Source organism: Colias eurytheme, chromosome 22 (assembly GCF_061535395.1).
Source record: "Colias eurytheme isolate Ceu_HAF_F1 chromosome 22, ilColEury1 Martin Lab GWU primary, whole genome shotgun sequence".
Taxonomy (NCBI): domain Eukaryota; kingdom Metazoa; phylum Arthropoda; class Insecta; order Lepidoptera; family Pieridae; genus Colias; species Colias eurytheme.
Genome location: NC_143001.1, coordinates 2,565,005 through 2,584,110, shown reverse-complemented (window position 1 = coordinate 2,584,110; position 19,106 = coordinate 2,565,005). Strand labels below are relative to the sequence as shown.

At 31.3% G+C, this 19,106-nt stretch overlaps 2 protein-coding genes across 5 annotated transcripts; one reads left to right on the top strand and one right to left on the bottom strand.

Moving 5' to 3' along the window:
* Positions 1-857: 857 nt before the first annotated feature.
* On the top strand, positions 858-12,366 carry ReepB (Receptor expression enhancing protein B). Of its 4 annotated transcripts, XR_016458023.1 has the most exons (6): positions 858-1,086; positions 1,155-1,387; positions 8,482-8,605; positions 9,448-9,564; positions 10,693-10,725; positions 11,649-12,366. XR_016458023.1 is itself a non-coding variant. In XM_090114935.1 (5 exons), the coding sequence occupies exons 1-4, from the start codon at positions 957-959 to the stop codon at positions 9,540-9,542; spliced, it is 582 nt and encodes a 193-aa protein (XP_089971061.1). In that variant the 5' UTR covers positions 858-956; the 3' UTR covers positions 9,543-9,564; positions 11,649-12,366. The 4 variants fall into 4 exon arrangements, 3 of the variants coding, with proteins under 3 accessions (XP_089971061.1, XP_089971063.1, XP_089971062.1); XM_090114935.1 differs by lacking the exon at positions 10,693-10,725; XM_090114937.1 differs by lacking the exon at positions 9,448-9,564 and having other exon boundaries at positions 859-1,086.
* A 526-nt stretch (positions 12,367-12,892) lies between these two features.
* mRpS16 (mitochondrial ribosomal protein S16) lies at positions 12,893-14,309 on the bottom strand. The gene is made up of 3 exons (XM_090115232.1): positions 14,125-14,309; positions 13,561-13,720; positions 12,893-13,057 (listed from the first exon to the last, which is right to left on the bottom strand). The coding sequence occupies exons 1-3, from the start codon at positions 14,239-14,241 to the stop codon at positions 12,942-12,944; spliced, it is 393 nt and encodes a 130-aa protein (XP_089971358.1). The 5' UTR covers positions 14,242-14,309; the 3' UTR covers positions 12,893-12,941.
* Between the last annotated feature and the right edge of the window lie 4,797 nt (positions 14,310-19,106).

The following is a 19,106-nucleotide window of genomic DNA, read 5'->3' as shown; positions in this document are numbered from 1 at the left end:
TTAATGTAAGAAACACAAGTGATCAATGTTAACGCTTTTCATATTTTAAAAAATAAAATGAGTTATAAAAGTTTATACATTATATTTTTATTCCTCAACCTTTCAATAATAAATATTCCCATAGACGCCTAGAAACCGAGTACACGCAAGAAAAAATAGGCAGTCTACAACTCGAATCTCTACCTATCCTAGAAAGTTTAATAGAGTGCCAAAGATGAAAGAATAGTAGAATAGTAAATATTATGTTATCAGGGACCGAAATAAGACATCATAATCCTATTCAGTTTACGCCGTGAATTGAACTGACTGGCAAATTCACATTCATGGTATTATATGAATACATACAATACCATGGCTGGTTATTGGGACCATTATATGAATTTGCCAATCAGTTCAATTCACAGCGTAATCTGTCTGAAAATAAGAGGTCATAATACGGCCGCTGGCAAATAGACCGCACATAAAGTGCGCACGCTTTGACAATTATACTCTAACAGTTTATAAAATGTAATATCATGCGTAAATATCAGTTGTTTTCCTTTTTCTGGTCATAAATGTGAGTGATCGGCTGTGGGCTTTACATACCAAAGCAAAAAGCAAAGCACGAGCTACCTAATAAGGCCTCATATCTTGGATAATTACTATCGTATCAAATTATCTACCTACTGGCGCATTAGCACACTAACAATTTTTGGTATATTATTATTTTAACTAAACAGTACCTATCAAAAAATTGTAACGAATTATGAATGCTGAGGCTATAAAGCTTGGTGTGCATGGGCTAAATTAATGGAAAATTTTATGCTGGCAATATTATTGTCTATGACTTTACTCTTTGTCTTTGTCAAATCTGTCATTTCATACATTCATTGTCTGTCAATGAGTCGTGGCCGTGGTTAGCCGATTGAAGTGCCAAAAAGAATTCAACTCACCCCAGACCGATATTTTTAACCAAAATGGGTTCCAAATTGCAAGAGTACAAAGACACGATAGAACGCAGCTTAAATGACAAAAGCAAGCCATGGACGAAATATTTCGAATTAGCGGAACAGAAATCTGGCGTGAACAGAGTTTATATCTTTATCGGTGGGTAACTTTTTTGAACGTTTATTTATAACTTTAGCGGTGGTTTTGACGTTTGTTTTAAATTGCAGGCTTGGTGGCGTTCACCGGTTTATATTTAGTGTTCGGATTTGGAGCTGAATTAATATGCAATTCCATTGGTTTCGTGTACCCGGCGTATATGTCAATGAAAGCATTGGAGTCGCCCCAGAAGGACGATGATACAAAATGGTTGACGTATTGGGTGGTGTACGCGGTGTTCTCGATAGTGGAGTACTTTTCTGACTTCATTGTTGGCTGGTTCCCGCTATATTGGCTAATTAAGGTGAGTTCTTTTCAAGGTTACTTGTGTACTCCTTGTGGGAGGTAATTAGTTAAATGTAATGCACATATTTTACCGTTTTACGTACCAAAAACCTCCCTAAATATTTCTAAAGTATTTCTTGTTAATATGCAAATAAAATAATAAATAATAATAATAAATAAAAATAATATAATAACTAATATTAATAAATAATTAATGTTAATATTTAAAATTGACATTAACAATTTATGCATTTGATTTTATCTAATCTATTTATTTCCATTAAATATTTTTATTTATCACAATTCTAATTTGCAATTATAATAAGCAGTAATAAAATCTTATCAAAGCAATCACAGATGAGTCAGTTTATATCTGTTGTTAACTTCACAAGTGTAACATCAAGTATTATGCAATATAAAGTTTAATATTGAGAACAAATCATTCTGTTTTAAACATTTTACCATTTAATCCGTCAGTCCTCGGATCACAGACACAATAGAAAATCTATTGTGTCTCGGCCCGATCGGGCCGCTCGGTGGTCAATGGGTTAACTACTATAATATTATTATTATTATAATACTATAAATCAGAATGTGTTTTGTTTGATTATTGTTCGTATGATAATTTTTATCTACAAACTATGTTTATTTGCATTACACTATATAAAGTGTGTGTTTTACAATGTTTTTATTGTATTACTACAAAACAATTATTATTAATTACTGTATATATTTTTTCATTGTTCATCTATCATTCATGTCTATTAACATCAATACCAACTTACGAGTATATAAAAAAATAATAGGTTAATAGCAAATATAGAAGATTGGCATTTCAACTGCAGTTGATGATTTTTAATATGTATTTTTTAATATACTACACTTAATTACAAATTGATATACACACCCATTGTGTTATGATACTCATAAAATTGTCATCAAAAACACATTTGATATTCGAAATATTCATGAGAAACATGTCTTGAATATACATGAATAAATTCAAATATTTATTTCTTGGACAAATTTTATTCATAGGTGAAAGAAATTTAAACTAGCCTTCAAAAATATTAATATGTACTAGAAGCTTACAAGCTATTGAATTAGACCATGATAAAAATTGTACAAAGTACATATTAAAAATGAAAAAATATGTTCTGGAAATTTTCTCCAAACAAGGGTGTATTCACAATTCCATATAACAGATAAGGGTTGAGTCATATTACCGCAAGTTCAACTTGGACTTTGAACAATATTACTAAATGTTTCCATATAAAATAACATTAATGAATAACTTGCTAGTTAGTAACCGTAAATTTTTTGTTCTTGATCACAGAATGCTCCATATTCAACAAAAACCTATTTGCTTTATTATACACTAGCTGCTCCGCGCGGTTTCACCCCCGTGGCTCCAACCCTGTTGGTCGTAGCGTGATGATATATAGCCTATAACCTTCCTCGATAAATGGGCTATCTAACACCGAAAGAATTTTTCAAATCGGACCAGTAGTTCCCGAGATTAGCGCGTTCAAACAAACAAACAAACTCTTCAGCTTTATAATATTAGTATAGATATACACTCTTAAAATTGTATCATTATTAAGCAATAGAAAAACTATTGTGTCCTGGCCCGATCGGGCCGCTCGGTGGTCAATGGGTTAATAACAAAGTACATCCTCAGACATTAATTGATACAGACATAAAGATATTACAAAAACCATTTTATCTTTTGATTTAATTAAGTTAGTATTCCATAGCATTTTTATGCTTGTAATATTTAACGAAAATACAAAATTACATCATGTTCAAGCTAATAAATGTGTATTATCTTATCTCATATCTAAATGTCACTAGTCCAAACTCATGAGGGTATTGACTCATGTTTTAGTTATATTTATTTTCTATACTTATGTCAGAATTCTGTATTTTAATGCTTAATAAGTGCATTCTGTTGAGATTAATCTGTAATTTATGTATATTTCTATCTGGAATCTGGAAATTTATCTGTATTTTTAACACACTTTTATTAGCTTCACTTGTATGTTATGTTTGTATGTTACCGGCCTGTTGGTTACATACCAACATACGCGTCTAAAAGATTCCCTTTAGAGTCAATTAGGATCCACTTTGAATGGACAGCTTGAATTCAAACTCGGTACAATGTGACAATACAATAATTTTGTGAGTTTAAGTTTTTTAAAACGGGAACTATATTTTCTATCACCAAAATTTATATTTATCATCAAGTTGTATCACCTAATAAATAGATCTATCACCACGAAATATTTTCGTTCTCAGATAAACAAAAATTGTTCCCAGGTATGAATTATCAAATTAATGTTAATATATGTGTAAAATAAGAGATCGATAAGGGCGCGTTCCCACTATGTCGTAACGACTAATTTATCGTTCGACGACTGTCGTCTCTACCTGTTCCCATTATAACGATTGTTTGTCGTCAACATTTTTTATCGTTTAGCGACTGTCGTATCTAGCTGTTCCCATTGGATCGCGACGACATTTTATTAGTTTCCTGGCAGTCGCTTTGTCGTTTACACATCATAAGCAAGCTATAAATCTAGTCGCCTCTGCGTTCGCTTGGTGATTACTAGTGCGTTTAATCTCCTGAGTTCAATGGACGTCATAGGGCGCGTTCCCACTATGTCGTAACGACTAATTTATCGTTCGACGACTGTCGTCTCTACCTGTTCCCATTATAACGATTGTTTGTCGTCAACATTTTTTTATCGTGTAGCGACTGTCGTATCTAGCTGTTCCCATTGGATCGCGACGACATTTTATCGTTTCCTGGCAGTCGCTTTGTCGTTTACACATCATCAGCAAGCTAATAATATAATAATAATCAAAAGCAATCTAGTCGCCTCTGCGTTCGCTTGGTGATTACCAGTGCGTTTACTCTCCTGAGTTCAATGGACGTCATAGAGTTGCCGTCCACAATTTTTTTATCGTTTTACGACTGTCGTGCTTGCCGTTCCCACTGTCACGACAAAGTGTCGTCACTGCAAAAACTGTCGTAGACGACAGTAAATTGTGTCGTTCTAAATGTGAACACCTCCATTTAAACATATAAGCCACGACACTTAAAACTACACAATTATCTGTCGTCACGACACGGTGGGAACGCGCCCATAGAGTTGCCGTCCACGATTTTTTTATCGTTTTACGACTGTCGTGTTTGCCGTTCCCACTGTCACGACAAAGTGTCGTCACTGCAAAAACTGTCGTAGACGACAGTAAATTGTGTCGTTCTAAATGTGAACACCTCCATTTAAACATATAAGCCACGACACTTAAAACTACACGATTATCTGTCGTCACGACACGGTGGGAACGCGCCCTAACCAATAAAATTATATTGCATTACATGAATATAAACTTCGTTCTTATAATAACAGTTTTGTTACTTAAATAATAGCTCTGTGCTCAGAATGGTAGATCTGTCACCAAATAAATCGATTATCAATCCCTGACTGCGACTCCTTTTTATTTGATATTTTGTCACCAATACAGTAGAAACATTTTATTTCGTTCAGATATTAAATTAATAGTATTCGTTACCAATTTAATACATCAATTTATAATTTTTTAAGAAAAAATTATCAAAGGGGCGGAGACAAATTGGCGCGCTTTAAAAATTGATTATTTTAACTTTAATTAAGTAAGTGTTTTATCTACAATTATGCTAGCCATAAGCCAGCTATTAAACCAGAGCTGATTGTTCAGTGGTAATTATTTTAAACAATAAATATTGATTATTTTGACTTTAATAATTGTTTTATTTACTACCCTGCTAAAAATTTTTTTTAAATATAATTTATACTACCAGTGGCAATTTAGAACCTTGGGAGTCTAGTTAAGTAGCAGAATCTTTTGGTTGAAACGATGATACAACCCTATTTTTTTATTTGAACTTAATGCAATTTTCTAGTAACATAATATGATTTATTGGTGATCTCTTTAAATTGGTTTGCTTAAATACTTATTAGGACACACCTTTTATAATACATACAAAAACATTTATTTGGTACTAGACCTTATATCTCAGGATTTTAGGTGATTTATTGTGGAACTGATTTTGCATTGTTTGGTGACTACATTTTGGTGATAGATCTACTATTTTGAGGATAAACCCTATTTAAGAAACACAAAACTAATTAAATTGGTGATAGCTTAAATGATACCCTTTTAAAACTATATAACTGATTTCAACAACAGCCATGAAATATTATATGCTTATTGTAATGTTGATATTTTTTAAGTCCTTCAGAATTTCTTTTTATGTTGCAACTATATCTTATACCATTATTCATTTAAACATATCTCTATATAGTATCGTTGAGTATTTGATAAGAATATAGGTAACTCCGCTTCTGTTATCAAACTATGTTTACTTATTTTATATGCATCTATATATAAATAACAGCAATCAGTAGTGAGAATTATAATCACAAGTTGTGTATTATTACTACCTTTAAGCCCACGGCTTCGCCTGCTTTCTCTAGAACATAATAAACTATATACTAAAACTTTCCTCTTGAATCACTCTATCTATTTAAAAACCGCATCAAAATCGGTTGCGTAGTTTTAAAGGTTAAACACATATTTTAAGGACATAGGGAAAGAAAAAGCGACTTTGTTTTATACAGAATCAAACATAAATTCAGAAAGTATAAACATATTGTAGCATCATTATAGATTTAAAATAAAATAGAATATGTATATTTAAATAATAGGTAGCTTTTTGTCTTTATATTTATAGCAATATTGCATAAGTATTAACAAATACATGTATTTTTATCAATTTTATATATTTCATAGTGCAAGTTTAGCATAAGTGGACAAGTCCAATCCTAGATAAGAATATTAGTCTATAGATAAGATAAAATGTCTGACTTGTCTGGGACTATTTTCTACATCTTAATTTTTAAAATGAATCATACATATTACCGTCTTATGCATATTATATACAAAGCATATGAAGTAAATGATATATTAGAATCATTTTATTAGTAGAATTACAAAGATAACATAAAATTGTGGAATCTTTAAAGAACTTGTATATTATCTACTAGCTGTGCCCCGCCGTTCTACCTGCATTACTTCGCTCCCATTGGTCTTAGCGTGTTAATATATGGCCAATAGCCTTCCTCGATAAATAGGCTATCTAACACAGAAATAATTTTTCAAATCGGACCAGTAGTTCCTGAGATTAGCGCAATCAAACGAACAAACTCTTCAGCTTTATAATATTAAGTATAGATTTACTTATTTGTCACACTACAATGGCTTTAATATTTCTGCCTGACTGCACAATCATACATAATGTATATGTATTTGAGAAATATAATACTGTTTCACTTCAATTCTTAAATATTTGGTTACATGCAGTAATTCAAAAATTGTAATATAATATGTTGCATTGCTATTGCGAAATATGCTTATTGCTTAATGATAGGAAATAAATAGGTTATACTTTACTTGATTTTAAACAGTCTAGAGTAGATTACCTGTATTATTTTTTTTTATTTTTAAATATAATTTTTGCTTGATTGATAAATGCACACACAGACAAACAAGCATACAAACTTACATTTAAATATCAACATAGACTATTGATTCTAATAAATTCAGTAAAAACTTGCTTAACTAAACTACTAAAACTATTACAGCTAACCATTATAATATGAAAATAACTTTACCTAGTTAAGATAATCAAAATTACCAGACCCATTATGAAAACAAACAGTCATCAAAGGGCCCATTAAAATTCCCGCCCTCAAATAAAAAGCTATGTACATTATGTATGGTAAAATTTTCCAACACAATAGCAGTGTTTTTATTTACGCAAGGTCTTTATTTAGGTATGAGTCACTCCTTCATTACTAGTTACCTACATTACGATACTTCATTATCTGTGCTGTGATATAATGAAAGTTGAAATTGTGTACCTACTTGTATGACCTTATCTGATACATTTTTAAATGTTACAATATGACCTCTGGTTATAACTTAACTGTACTGACTAGATAATTTCGACGTGGTTTCGAACGCGTCATTTATGCCTACGCATTTATTCATTTAGATTTAAAATTAAAAATAAAAACCTTATACACCCTTTCTAGTATATGTACTAGCTAGGTACTCACAGTGGTTTCACTCGTAGTATTAAAAAGAGCCTATATAGCTATAATAATCTATAGGCACACCATAAATCATCTAATGCTCCTCAGTAATTTAAGCTTATGTAATATTAAAGTGTATATACCTACGTTATTGTGCAAAACATTACGTCTATCGTATTGTGATGTCATATATAGTACATAAGAAACTGATTTACATCCTTAATTCAAATTACCAGTTATTCATAAAAGCATTACCGTCTGAACTAATTTATTTGCGTATTATTTTTTTTAAATGATATCATTTTAAGTTTGTTCTTAGTTCTTGAATTAGTAGAATAAAAAATACATTTTCAATGCGTATTTTGGTAGCTACTGTAAATGACCTAGTAATTATTGCAACCTACCTTGTGTCATTATGAATATGGCTTGCATCATATACTAATTGACTATGTAATTATGTTTAGCTTGTGACTTATAGTATGTAGAAAAAATATGTGTTTATAAAATACCTCATTAGTCTGCCTTCTTAAAAACGATATTTTATTTTATATACTAATTCCGTCCCTTGGTTAAGTAACCTTTAGAATAAGGCCAGTAGACACATTTTTTATATTTTGCCGGTATTTAACACTTAGGTAAGTACTCATAATCAAATAACAGTCCTCATAAGAATTGTAATGTCCTCATTGAAAAAATATTATGTAATAAATGTAAATATTGTATTGTATTGTATTATGTACTAAATTACAAAAATTCTTTTTATAGTACACAGGCTATGCCTAGCAAGAGCCTCATCATCTAATATTGTACAATCAAAAGATGAAATAAAGATTTATTTATTATTTATTACCTAATATTTATAGTAACTAGAACAAAAGAGCGGCATTATCGCAAAAAGCGCGATCTTTTCCAGACTTCCCTATAAGTTTTAAAGCCTAGTAATCCTAAAAGAAAAATCAATTAATTACAGTGCATCTTCATCATCTGGTGCTACCTGCCAACAGAGTACAACGGTTCCCTGATAATATACCACCGCATCATTCGTCCATACTACCAGAAACATCACGGCCGTATTGACGACATGGCCGCTTCAGGTGAGAATTGGTGCAAAATTGATGAATATTTGGTGAAAGGCATGCGTCTAAAATGTAAGGTGTTCCCACAATTGTATGTTATAGAATATACAGGGTGTTCCAATGTAGGTGTATTATTATATACAGATTACTATGTAGTTGATACTATGCTATAAGCATAAGCTAAATTCTAAAATATGTGCGTGTGTGCCGTGTGGTAAGGCAAAGGTTAGGGTTGTACACATATAGAGTTACAGAATTAATCTAAATCTTATATATAAAAATGAATCGCTAGTATGCTAGCTAGTAACGCTAGTAGTGGATAAAAATGACAGGGATTTTATTTATATTTCATCCTATGAAAAACTATTCATTGAGCATAATACACCGACGGGACACCCTGTATAGTCTTAAGGAAGATTTGATACAAGCATGATTTTGTTTAGAAGTGTTTCAATCACAAACTGTGACTTATTGTGAAAGAAATAATTTTTGAACAATTCTCAAAGGATACTCAATTTTGAGTGGTACTTAGAAGTACTATCGCTATGCAACTTTCAGGGACAAGGACATAGGAAGTGCTATAAATTGAATACCAATTGAGATTTACAGACTATAAAACTTTATTATAATGAATATCTAAAGAAGGTAGTTTCAGAAATATGCTGAAAACCACCAACCACTTCCTTATATAAGCCTAAAATTCTGTGGAACACCTAACGTTTTAGACAAATGTAAATTAAATTTGCATGATATCTAGTTTTTTTACCATCTACATGCCAAAAACTTCACAGAATGTTGCCACTTTGAATTTCAATCTCCCAACCCGTCAAGTCATGATCGCATATTATTTTTATTTCTAGATATTTTGAAAAATATTGTGAAGGATGCCAATAAGAGTATCGATAAAACTGTTAAAACGTTCAACAAAGCGCTTTCAGATCTGCATAAAGACTAAAGCAGCGGGTTATAAGAGTAAGGTAAACGCATGGGAAGGGATAGCTTAATGCGCTTACGCTTTTTGTGATGGATAGTCAGGCTAAATGAATTATATTTAAACGTTTAAGAATTAGATGGAATGAAGTAGGAGAAAAGTGAGGAGGGTAGCCAAGTTTTAATTCAATAAAAATAGAATTTATTGCACGAAGTTTTTTTTACGGGTAGTACTTTGTTTATAAATTCCACAGACTATATTCAAATGACATACATATTTTTAAGGTAGGCAAGTATTTCAAATATAATTTGAAATACTGTTGGTTTAAATCGATTCATTTTTTTAATTGTTTAATGCTACAAATTCAGGCTTCAGGAATACTTAAAAAACTGACAACACAATATTACCATGTCCATGAATATTGAATCTATGGACATTGAATTCGAATAACTTTTGCAAATATATTACTAACCAATTATATATCCCTCAATTAAAACTTGGCTACTCGTTTAGATTTTTTTTTAAATATTCATAGTTTAAACTTTAAATAAAACATATCGCACAATAGAAATTAATGACTTTATAGGTTTAGCTTAGGTATATTATTTAGGGACGGTTTAGTTGCACTAAAACTAGTCTGCTTCTGTGCTAATCACACTCCATTCTAAAAACAATTAATTATTCAATTCAATAAAAAAATAAGTTATAACCCATATTTGTAAATATGCACTTCATAAAACACATTCGCTACCATGTTTATAACATTATTACAATAGAAATAAACTATTGATATCCAAATATTTGTTCCACAAATACCTTTTTAAATTATAACCTTAAAATGTCACCAACTTTATTTTTTTCAATTGGCAACATTTTCAAATCATTTTATTCTAAAGATCCCATCAGTATCCAAGAGTTGGTGCAAGGTGCGAATAGGAAGATAAATTCGTCTATGAAAAAATTGGGCTAGATTGTTTGTTTCATGCCATGTACGTTATTTTTTTTTTATTTTTACTAGATGTCGCGTAGTACCGGGAAACTTTTGAATTTAGAGTATTGTTTTTTTTAATTGGCACCTTGTAAGTTGTATATTTCTTTTTCAAATTTCTTGTATTTTTTTTATTCCTGTTGTGTTGCCCTTTGCACGATTAAATCTCCCGCTCCCTTATTTTAGGTAAACAAGAGTAGAGCCGTAATCTGCACTGAAGTAAGTAATACCAAATTTAATTGGCAATGCTTTCAGTGTACCGCCTAAATGATTTGGTAAATGTGTGTGTCAGATGTTATTGTTGCCATATTTGTAAGGATAAATGTTATTTGATTGAAATTGTGCATAGCTTTATTCGTGAATGCATTGTTTGAAGACACTATGTGTGTCCAGTAATTTTTGTGTAGTTAATAAGGCAGATTATAAATTATTGTATCAGCGAATTATGCTAAAAGTGAATATCTCTTGTTTAAAAAATTCATGATGATGAGATTGTAGTGACAAAGTCAAATATTATAATCTCAAAGAAATACATTTACCAAATCAGACATTCAAAGTAGATACCGAAATAGTCTTATTAGATAAATAGTAATTATTTATTATGATGATTAGTGTGAGGCTAATAAGTGTATGTTCAAACAAAATGTTAGGTGTGCTTTGTATGAATTTAAATAAAAAGAAACATATCCAATGATAATTATAAAAAAAAACGTTTGATTTAAGCCAAAAACTAACACATTTTTTGCACATATTTCTAAAAAAATAAATACTTAGTCCAAATACAATATGCTTAAATGCTTTTATTAAAGCGAAGCTGTCGGCATGCTTTTTATTAATGTATTCAATGTTATATGTATTGTACTGTAGTTGGAATAAGTAAAATCCACTTTTTATATGAAATTAATAATATTAATATGTATTAGTATAGTTGTCTCTAATAATATTTTTTTATTATTACTTGCACGAACTTCTGGACAACTTTTCCTGGTTTTTATTTCTATTAAAAATAACAAGAATAAACACAAGCAATTTATTTAATAATTTAACCAATATCAGACAAATTCTGCACCGCCTTAAATAAAACAAAATTATTAATGACTTTATGACGTAAATACTTATTAACTAATTTTTTTTTTTTTCAGCTTCTCGCCTAGTAGCTGATGTTGTAAGGAAGAACAACTAGATTATGTAATTTGTATATCGGAGGAAAAGTACAAAACACCAAATACAATTTTGAACGCATGCGACACTTGCCGTCACAAAAAAATACCACAGATAACTTTGTACATCGAAATAAGTGATCTACTAATAAAATATTTTTCTACAATCTCGCAATTTATTATTTATTGGGTATCTGGGTAGGCTTAAAGGTTCGGTAACATCTGTATTCATTAAGTTTTGTATTACTTCGACTGTCTTAGTATAAAATCGTTAGTGTATCGCTTTCTGACTTGATCTTTTTAAAATCCTAGCATAAGTGACCTCGATTTTTTCCTAGTTTTTCTTCTTAAGACCCCAAGGCAATGAATTTCCTGTTTTCTTTTATTGTATAATTATATAAGTAGCTCAAGGAATGTTAGTATTTTCGTATTGTTAAGTTTGAATAAAAGACCATGTTTTTTTTAGTTTTTGTGGTTTTCGCACAGATTATAATATGCTTTAAGTGTCGCCAATTATAGAGCATTTAAGTGTGAACATTTTTGGTATATAATGGTAACTCTTTCGATAAATCGTGTAGTTTTTTCTACGCTTGAAATGCAAATTCATATTGTGTGCCCTGTATCTGGCTGCTAAATGATATTCACGCAAGGTATTATTATAATGTCATTTTTTCACGCAAATAAAAAGGAATTCATTGTATTTTGTTGTTTTATTTCCTACTAACATATAACATAATCTTCATAACAGAGTTAAATGGTGTTTTTATTTATACCCTCAACAGATAAAATCTAAGTTACTCTTGCTCTTGACAAACTATACATGTATAGAAGTACAGATATAAAATTATTTCTTTTAAAAGTAGTTACTGTTTTATGAATTTTGAAATAATATTAATCTATACTTATATCATAAAGCTGAAGAATTTGTTTGAACGCGCTAATCTCAGGAATTACTGATCAGATTTCAAAAATTCTTTCGGTGCTAGATAGCCCATTCATCTCGCTAAGACCAACAGCAGCGTAGCACTGCGGGTAAAACCGCGGAGCACAGCTAGTTAACTAATATTTTATAGATAACTACACTCCTACACCAATATTACATAGTTTTATTGTGTTTGAAAAAGCTCCAAGTGTACTGGACAGGCTGTTTTATTTTGTTCATCTAGGTCAGTGAGAATGAGTGGCTTCAATAAAGTTGAAAGTATAAGGACAGATTGAAACACAAATAAATATCTACAATTTTATTAACTAATATAAAAACTACACATCTTAAATCTATGAACTTTTAGCAGCTTCTTCTGCTTCTTTTATTATTCTTTCTTTTTCTGCTTTCCTATTTCTCCAGGCAGTCATATATGTTCGTGGATGGATTGGAAAGAATCCTGCTAAACCTAAAACATAATAAAATTGTTATTAATTATTATAAATACTTTTTATTCTAAAATTAATGTGACTATAGCTAGGTAAGTTAATTAAGCAGTATTAACATAACATTAGTTACTATAATATACATATAGTACATGTGGTTCAATTCCATGTATGCTTTTATCTATACCAATAAAATAAAGCTAGTTTGTTTGTTTAAACACGGTACACTGAGAAAATACAATGATGGATTGCAGTCCTTATGTTTTATAGGCCATATAAGTAACACAGGTGAAGCCAATCTGAATTGTATAGATGTTTCCATAATTCAATATTCAAATGCACATCCAAATTCATATTACAGAGATAACATATTATATTTATTTGTAATGGATTCTCAAAAAACTACATAATTGATTTTACAAATCTTTTGCCACTAGAAAGCCACCTTACTACTTTGCATAAAACAATTAAACCTACTTATTTCCCAGTACATATTATAATATTAGTGGTAGTAAAATAAACATACCTAACAACTCAGCAACAGGGGGAGTAACATGAGCCCCTTGTCCCATCCAGTACTTTATTCTTTCCAAATTTAGCGCTACAAGCTTTTCATTATGAATATTTGGCATGGGGTCGTATGAACCCAGCTGTTCGATAACTGGCTGACTGTTGAGACGTTTGCGCTGGAATAAAAAAAGTAGAGTTGTTAATGTGAAAAAATTGTATGATAGGAATTCAATATATTTGGGTGTTATGGAGCATTGGTAAGAGCTATGTAAAATATACTACTTATGTTATTATAAACTGTAGAAATAGTGCTAAGACGAACAAGTTTTTGGGAAATCATAACACAAGTCACAAACCGAGTATTTATTGACATTGAATCCATGTAATACTGAAGAATAAATTTATAATTGACTAGTCTATACTGGAAGAAGGCAGTTGTGTTTATCTAATTCTATACTTATTGATACAAATTTTCAAGTTTTTGTGAGTTTAATAAATTCATTGTTGCCTATTTCAATATTCTAAGTATTAATTTATTAATGATCTTCGTAAACTGAGTAAATGCAGGAGTAGTAAATACCTGAGTGACCGAAATGTGGAAAAACGGTCTATTTGTGCATCCTTGACGGATTAAACGAATGGATTTGGCAGCTAAGGCGTAGTATTTGCCCGTTCCACTAGCTGGGGGCAGAGGCATGGCTTTTTTATATAATACTTTCGAAAAATAGGACAAATTAAATGAATTTCCACGAATAACCTAAAATTGTCTTCTTCTTCTTCTTCTCTTAATTGTCATTTGTCGCGAATTCATAACATTGTCAAATGTTAAACGTCAGATGTCACAAAGAAGCGAATGTCAAATTACTGAATACGTCGTGCATACAAGGCTTTTGGTTAAAAAACCAATTGTTTTACAATTAAATTAGGTAAATGAAAATTTATAAAGACATCGTGTGAGTATATTACAGAATAATTAGCTTTCCGGCCGCATATTCGCTCAGTTACACTACTTTTTCGTATCTTAGCAAAAAGTAGCCGTGTAATTATTAACCAAAATATTTAATTACAATGACTTTCTCAAATTTTATAATAGGTAGTGATTTTCTATAGACAAACACACACAAAAACATAGATCGGTTAATAGTTATTTCAAAAAGGAAGATTATATTTTTATACAACTTGTCGTAACAGTAACTTATTAAGGCAAAAGCTAAGAACTTGATTGACTGATGTATAGTTAATTTTGTATGCGGTGAATTTGAAGTTATATTACGATTGCAAATGCATCTAGATAGGTAAGGTTGGGTCGCCTAAGATCGGACGCATATGCCGAAAATTTTATACGTACTGTATTTTTTATTTTATTTCTCATGATTCGATGTCGTTTTTCTGTTGCGGTCAACTGTAAATTGATGACAAGAAAATATTGTTTAACCCCTAATTTTTTGGTTTGCGTAGATGCTATCTATCTAAGCAAATTTAGAGCCTAAAAAGCAGACTTTTTTCGACTTACCATAGTGAAGAAAATAACAGTTCGGCCGAAGATCGGACTATGTAGTATCTTCACTTCTATGCGTTTAATAATAATGTTAACATTAGGAAAACATCCGGACTTACGTCCATACATTGAGCATCAATGATTGAGTCAGGAAATTCCTCAAAAAATTTGACAAAGAAGTTTTTTTTTTTTATTGCGTTTTTTTAGTCCGGTCTTCCCTCCTCATCCTAATTAAGTTTCTCAAACTTTTATCCTCCGTGTTCTAGGACTAAATAATGAAAATGTACCTAAGGTCTGATAGTCATAGCGTCATTGGATAGCTAAATATATTAAAAGTTAATAATTATTGCGCATTATTGCATAAGGCGCAGTCAAGAGCTAAACTTCGGTCCGATCTTCGGCATTGGGAGGGAAGATCGGATCTTGGGTTGTGAACGTCCTAGGCGTTATCAAAGTATACAGATGGAAAGAGGATTCGCTAATTCTGCCCCAAAATAATTAATTACATTATTTCAATGAAAGTACTCTCCACAATGAGCCATCAAAATTTTGTAGGTAAGATCGGATCGACGATTTTCGCCACAAAATACACCTTTTCTGCTGAATCACCTGTGTACACGTCCCGTCTGGTCGCTGGCCGGCCGCAGAGTGAAGAGAGGGGCAGAACAAAATGGCGGATCTAGTAGTGTTGGTAGCAGTAGAGAATATTGCCTAGTTTGCGAGTTATTCCATGCATCCGATCTTATGTCACATCCGATCTTAGGCGACCCAACCTTACGATATAAGAACACAAAATAAAACACACATCGCAGCATAGAATTATATTTTTTTATTATCAATATGAATACCTATATAATTTATTTATTGTAGTTATATTTTCTTCTTTTGAGACTATAGGTAATATACAAACCTATATTATTGCGTTTGAAGATGCAGCCTAGACCTACACGCCTACAATTCATGAATTATTGTAAATAAATCTTAACATTATTACTTTTATCGCTATGCTAAAAAGGACTTTATTCACAATTTTCCTAACTATGTCACACAAACACTCTATTCGACTCTAAATTGTCACTCCTTACATTTTAACTTCAAAACTAAACAATACAATGTAGTGCCGAGACGGCATCTCAACAACTAGTTAAACATTTTCACAACTATGAAGCTCATAACTCACAACGAGCTTTAAAATCGTGAAATGTGTGTCATGAACCTCATAAAAGGAACAATATTTTTCAACATCCAGTCATTAGGGTGGAAAGCCCCGAGTTTAAAGTTAGGGCTGTTACAACCTTTGTTATGTGCGTGTACGTAATTTATGTAAACTACTTTAATTGTTACATCGTGATTCGACAACCCTTTTAACGATTTTTCCTTTACATACCTGTGTAGTGTGTTGTGTACGAAATTGCTGTTTTTAGATTTTGACTTCTGATTTATTGTAATTAAGTATATGCTTGAAATTTCTATTTTAAAAGTTTGAGCACTTTTGAAAAGAATAATAATTCTTGTACTGTGTAAACTGTAAATACATTCAGTAATATATTGTTGAAAATTATACAATTAATCTTACTATTTATTTACCTACGCGTTTAATAATAAAATATACTTATTATTATTAAAAAATATTATTAAAAACTTTAAAGTGCAAACCCTAGTTCGCATGGACTACGTACTTTTTGCAATAATTTGCATTTTCATTCATAGTTCGCGGCTGCATTAATTTGAATTTATTAACTTTTATTACCCCCTTATTATTCACTCATCTTCGTTTCGCAATAATTAAATTTTACTATATTAATTAATAAGATGAAGTCATGATGATAATAAAGAAGACAATATAATAGTAAGGATTAGAAGTCTAGATGCACTTTACGGCCTTACTACGGGAACTAACATGGCCTTTTATAGTGACGGTGAATAAAATTATATCCATACTTAGGGCCGATTTTTCAATCCTTGGTTAAAACTTATCCGTCCAATAAAGTATTACACGATAATATTAAAATGTCATCTGTACACTATCAAATTAAGGTAATTAGAATACATTTTTGAAATGGTAGTTTAATACGTTATTCAACGAATGAGTTTTAACCAAGGATTGAAAAATCGGCCCTTAATATTATAAATGCGAAATTAACTCTGTCTGTCTGTCTGTTACTCAATCACGCCTTAACTACAGAACCAATTTGAATGAAATTTGGTATAGAGATATTTTGATACCCGAGAAAGGACATAGGCTACTTTTTACCCCGGGATAGGGATAGGTTTTATCCCAGAAATCCCACGGGAACGGGAACTTTGCGGGTTTTTGCTACTGCGCGGGCGAAGCTGCGGGTGGAAAGCTAGTTTCTTATAAATGTTAAGATCCTCTTACACATTTGGATACCATTAGGAATAGAGAGCTTCATAAAAATAAGTCCCTTCTAAAACTATAAACGCAAAAGTAAATATTACTATGCTTCTAATTTCCGTGTTCCCACTACACGCGCGAGTTAGAACATTCCCTGGAGAAGGACATAGGCCTCATTTTTTCGTGAAAACAAAACTTGACACACATTGTCCATTATAAATCTCTCGCCGTTCCTTTTTTAAGGTTTAAAAGATTGCTCTGGAAATCTAATGAAGCTCTACATACATACAGTTCTACTTTCAGCTCATAATTATTTGATTTAACTGTTATGACACCTGTACATTTACCTTAATAATAATAATATTACTCTATGAAGTTTTCGTCACTAAAAGAACTGAAGTTTTCAGCATAATGGAATCAGATCGAAGCTTGCATTTTTAGAGGATCTTAGCAGTTTACAGGCAGCGCACGCGCAGCTCTACAAATATTATACTGTTGCGTTACATGTTTATAAATATTGTTATGATATCGAAAAAATAAATATCCTATTATACATAAATTATCGTCACACTTCACAATTTTAATATATTGTATTAAAATTTACTTATTTACTTTTTTGAAAAAGATGGATAATCATGTTTAATTTCTCTTTCAACACTGCATTATATTATATGTTTGTTAATTCTTTGAAAATATGAAGGCAAAGAAAATCTGTTACCAAAGCTTTTGGCACTTTTTAGTTGCTTCTATCTACGCACGTAGCTTATTTCGTAGCAAGCTACGAGTTATACTACGATTTTAATAAGTAGTACATATTGTAGCTTATACTATTTTTTTTACATTTGTATTATAATTATAAACGTTATGTCCAAACATAATTGTTCGTAAGTAAGAAGAATTGTTTTATTGTATGCCAACGGGAATGGGTTATTAATGACATTGTCGTAAATGTTAATTAATTATCGTTAAATGATTTCATTTCTTAAGGTTTTTGCTTTATTACTTTGTAAATACCAATATTAATTTTCTTTTATTTCACTATCATTAAAAGTATAACACGAAGACATAATATTACCTAGATACTTATGTTCATCAGATAATAAAACAAGATCATCAAGATCCATAAGACAAACAGCAATTTATTTTATTTTATACGCATTATCCTATATCCAATAGGTATAATATAATACTCGACTTAGTGATACTTGCGGGTTTATGAGCAAAGTTTCAGTCTCAGAATACTTACGCTTTATCTTATATATAAAATTCTCGTGTCACAATGTTAGTCTGCATACTCCTCCGAAACGGGTGGACCGATTCTCATGAAATTTTCTGTGCATATCGGGTAAGTCTGAGAATCGGCCAACATCTATTTTTCATATCTACCACGGGCGAAGCCGGGGCGGGCCGCTAGTAAAATATAAAAATACATAGTCAAGTCATAAGACGCTACATAAGGAATGTAACCATAAGGCTGACGTTCTTAAGTACACTTAAACAAACTGCTAAGACTAAATTATTTAATCAAGCTCGCCCTAAAAACCTGAAGGATTTTAGGATAACGTCCAACCTACACTGGTGTTCCAGAGTACTAGCAGCGCTTATAACCGACATACCGACGACCTTACGGTAGACAGAGACAGAACTACGTTTCACTTGAAGTGCGAACGGTATAGAACATTTAAGTGGGTCACAGAATAAGAGACTT

Bases quoted from the DNA above. Each gene is read 5' to 3' on its own strand.
- ReepB (XM_090114935.1), top strand. From the start codon at position 957: ATGGGTTCCAAATTGCAAGAGTACAAAGACACGATAGAACGCAGCTTA. The intron at 1,087-1,154 runs GTGGGTAACTTT...TTTAAATTGCAG, and splicing joins CAGAGTTTATATCTTTATCG to GCTTGGTGGCGTTCACCGGT. The intron at 8,606-9,447 runs GTGAGAATTGGT...TTTTATTTCTAG, and splicing joins TGACGACATGGCCGCTTCAG to ATATTTTGAAAAATATTGTG.
- mRpS16 (XM_090115232.1), bottom strand. From the start codon at position 14,241: ATGCCTCTGCCCCCAGCTAGTGGAACGGGCAAATACTACGCCTTAGCT. The intron at 13,721-14,124 runs GTATTTACTACT...TTTTTATTCCAG, and splicing joins TCCACATTTCGGTCACTCAG to CGCAAACGTCTCAACAGTCA. The intron at 13,058-13,560 runs GTATGTTTATTT...ATTATGTTTTAG, and splicing joins CCCTGTTGCTGAGTTGTTAG to GTTTAGCAGGATTCTTTCCA.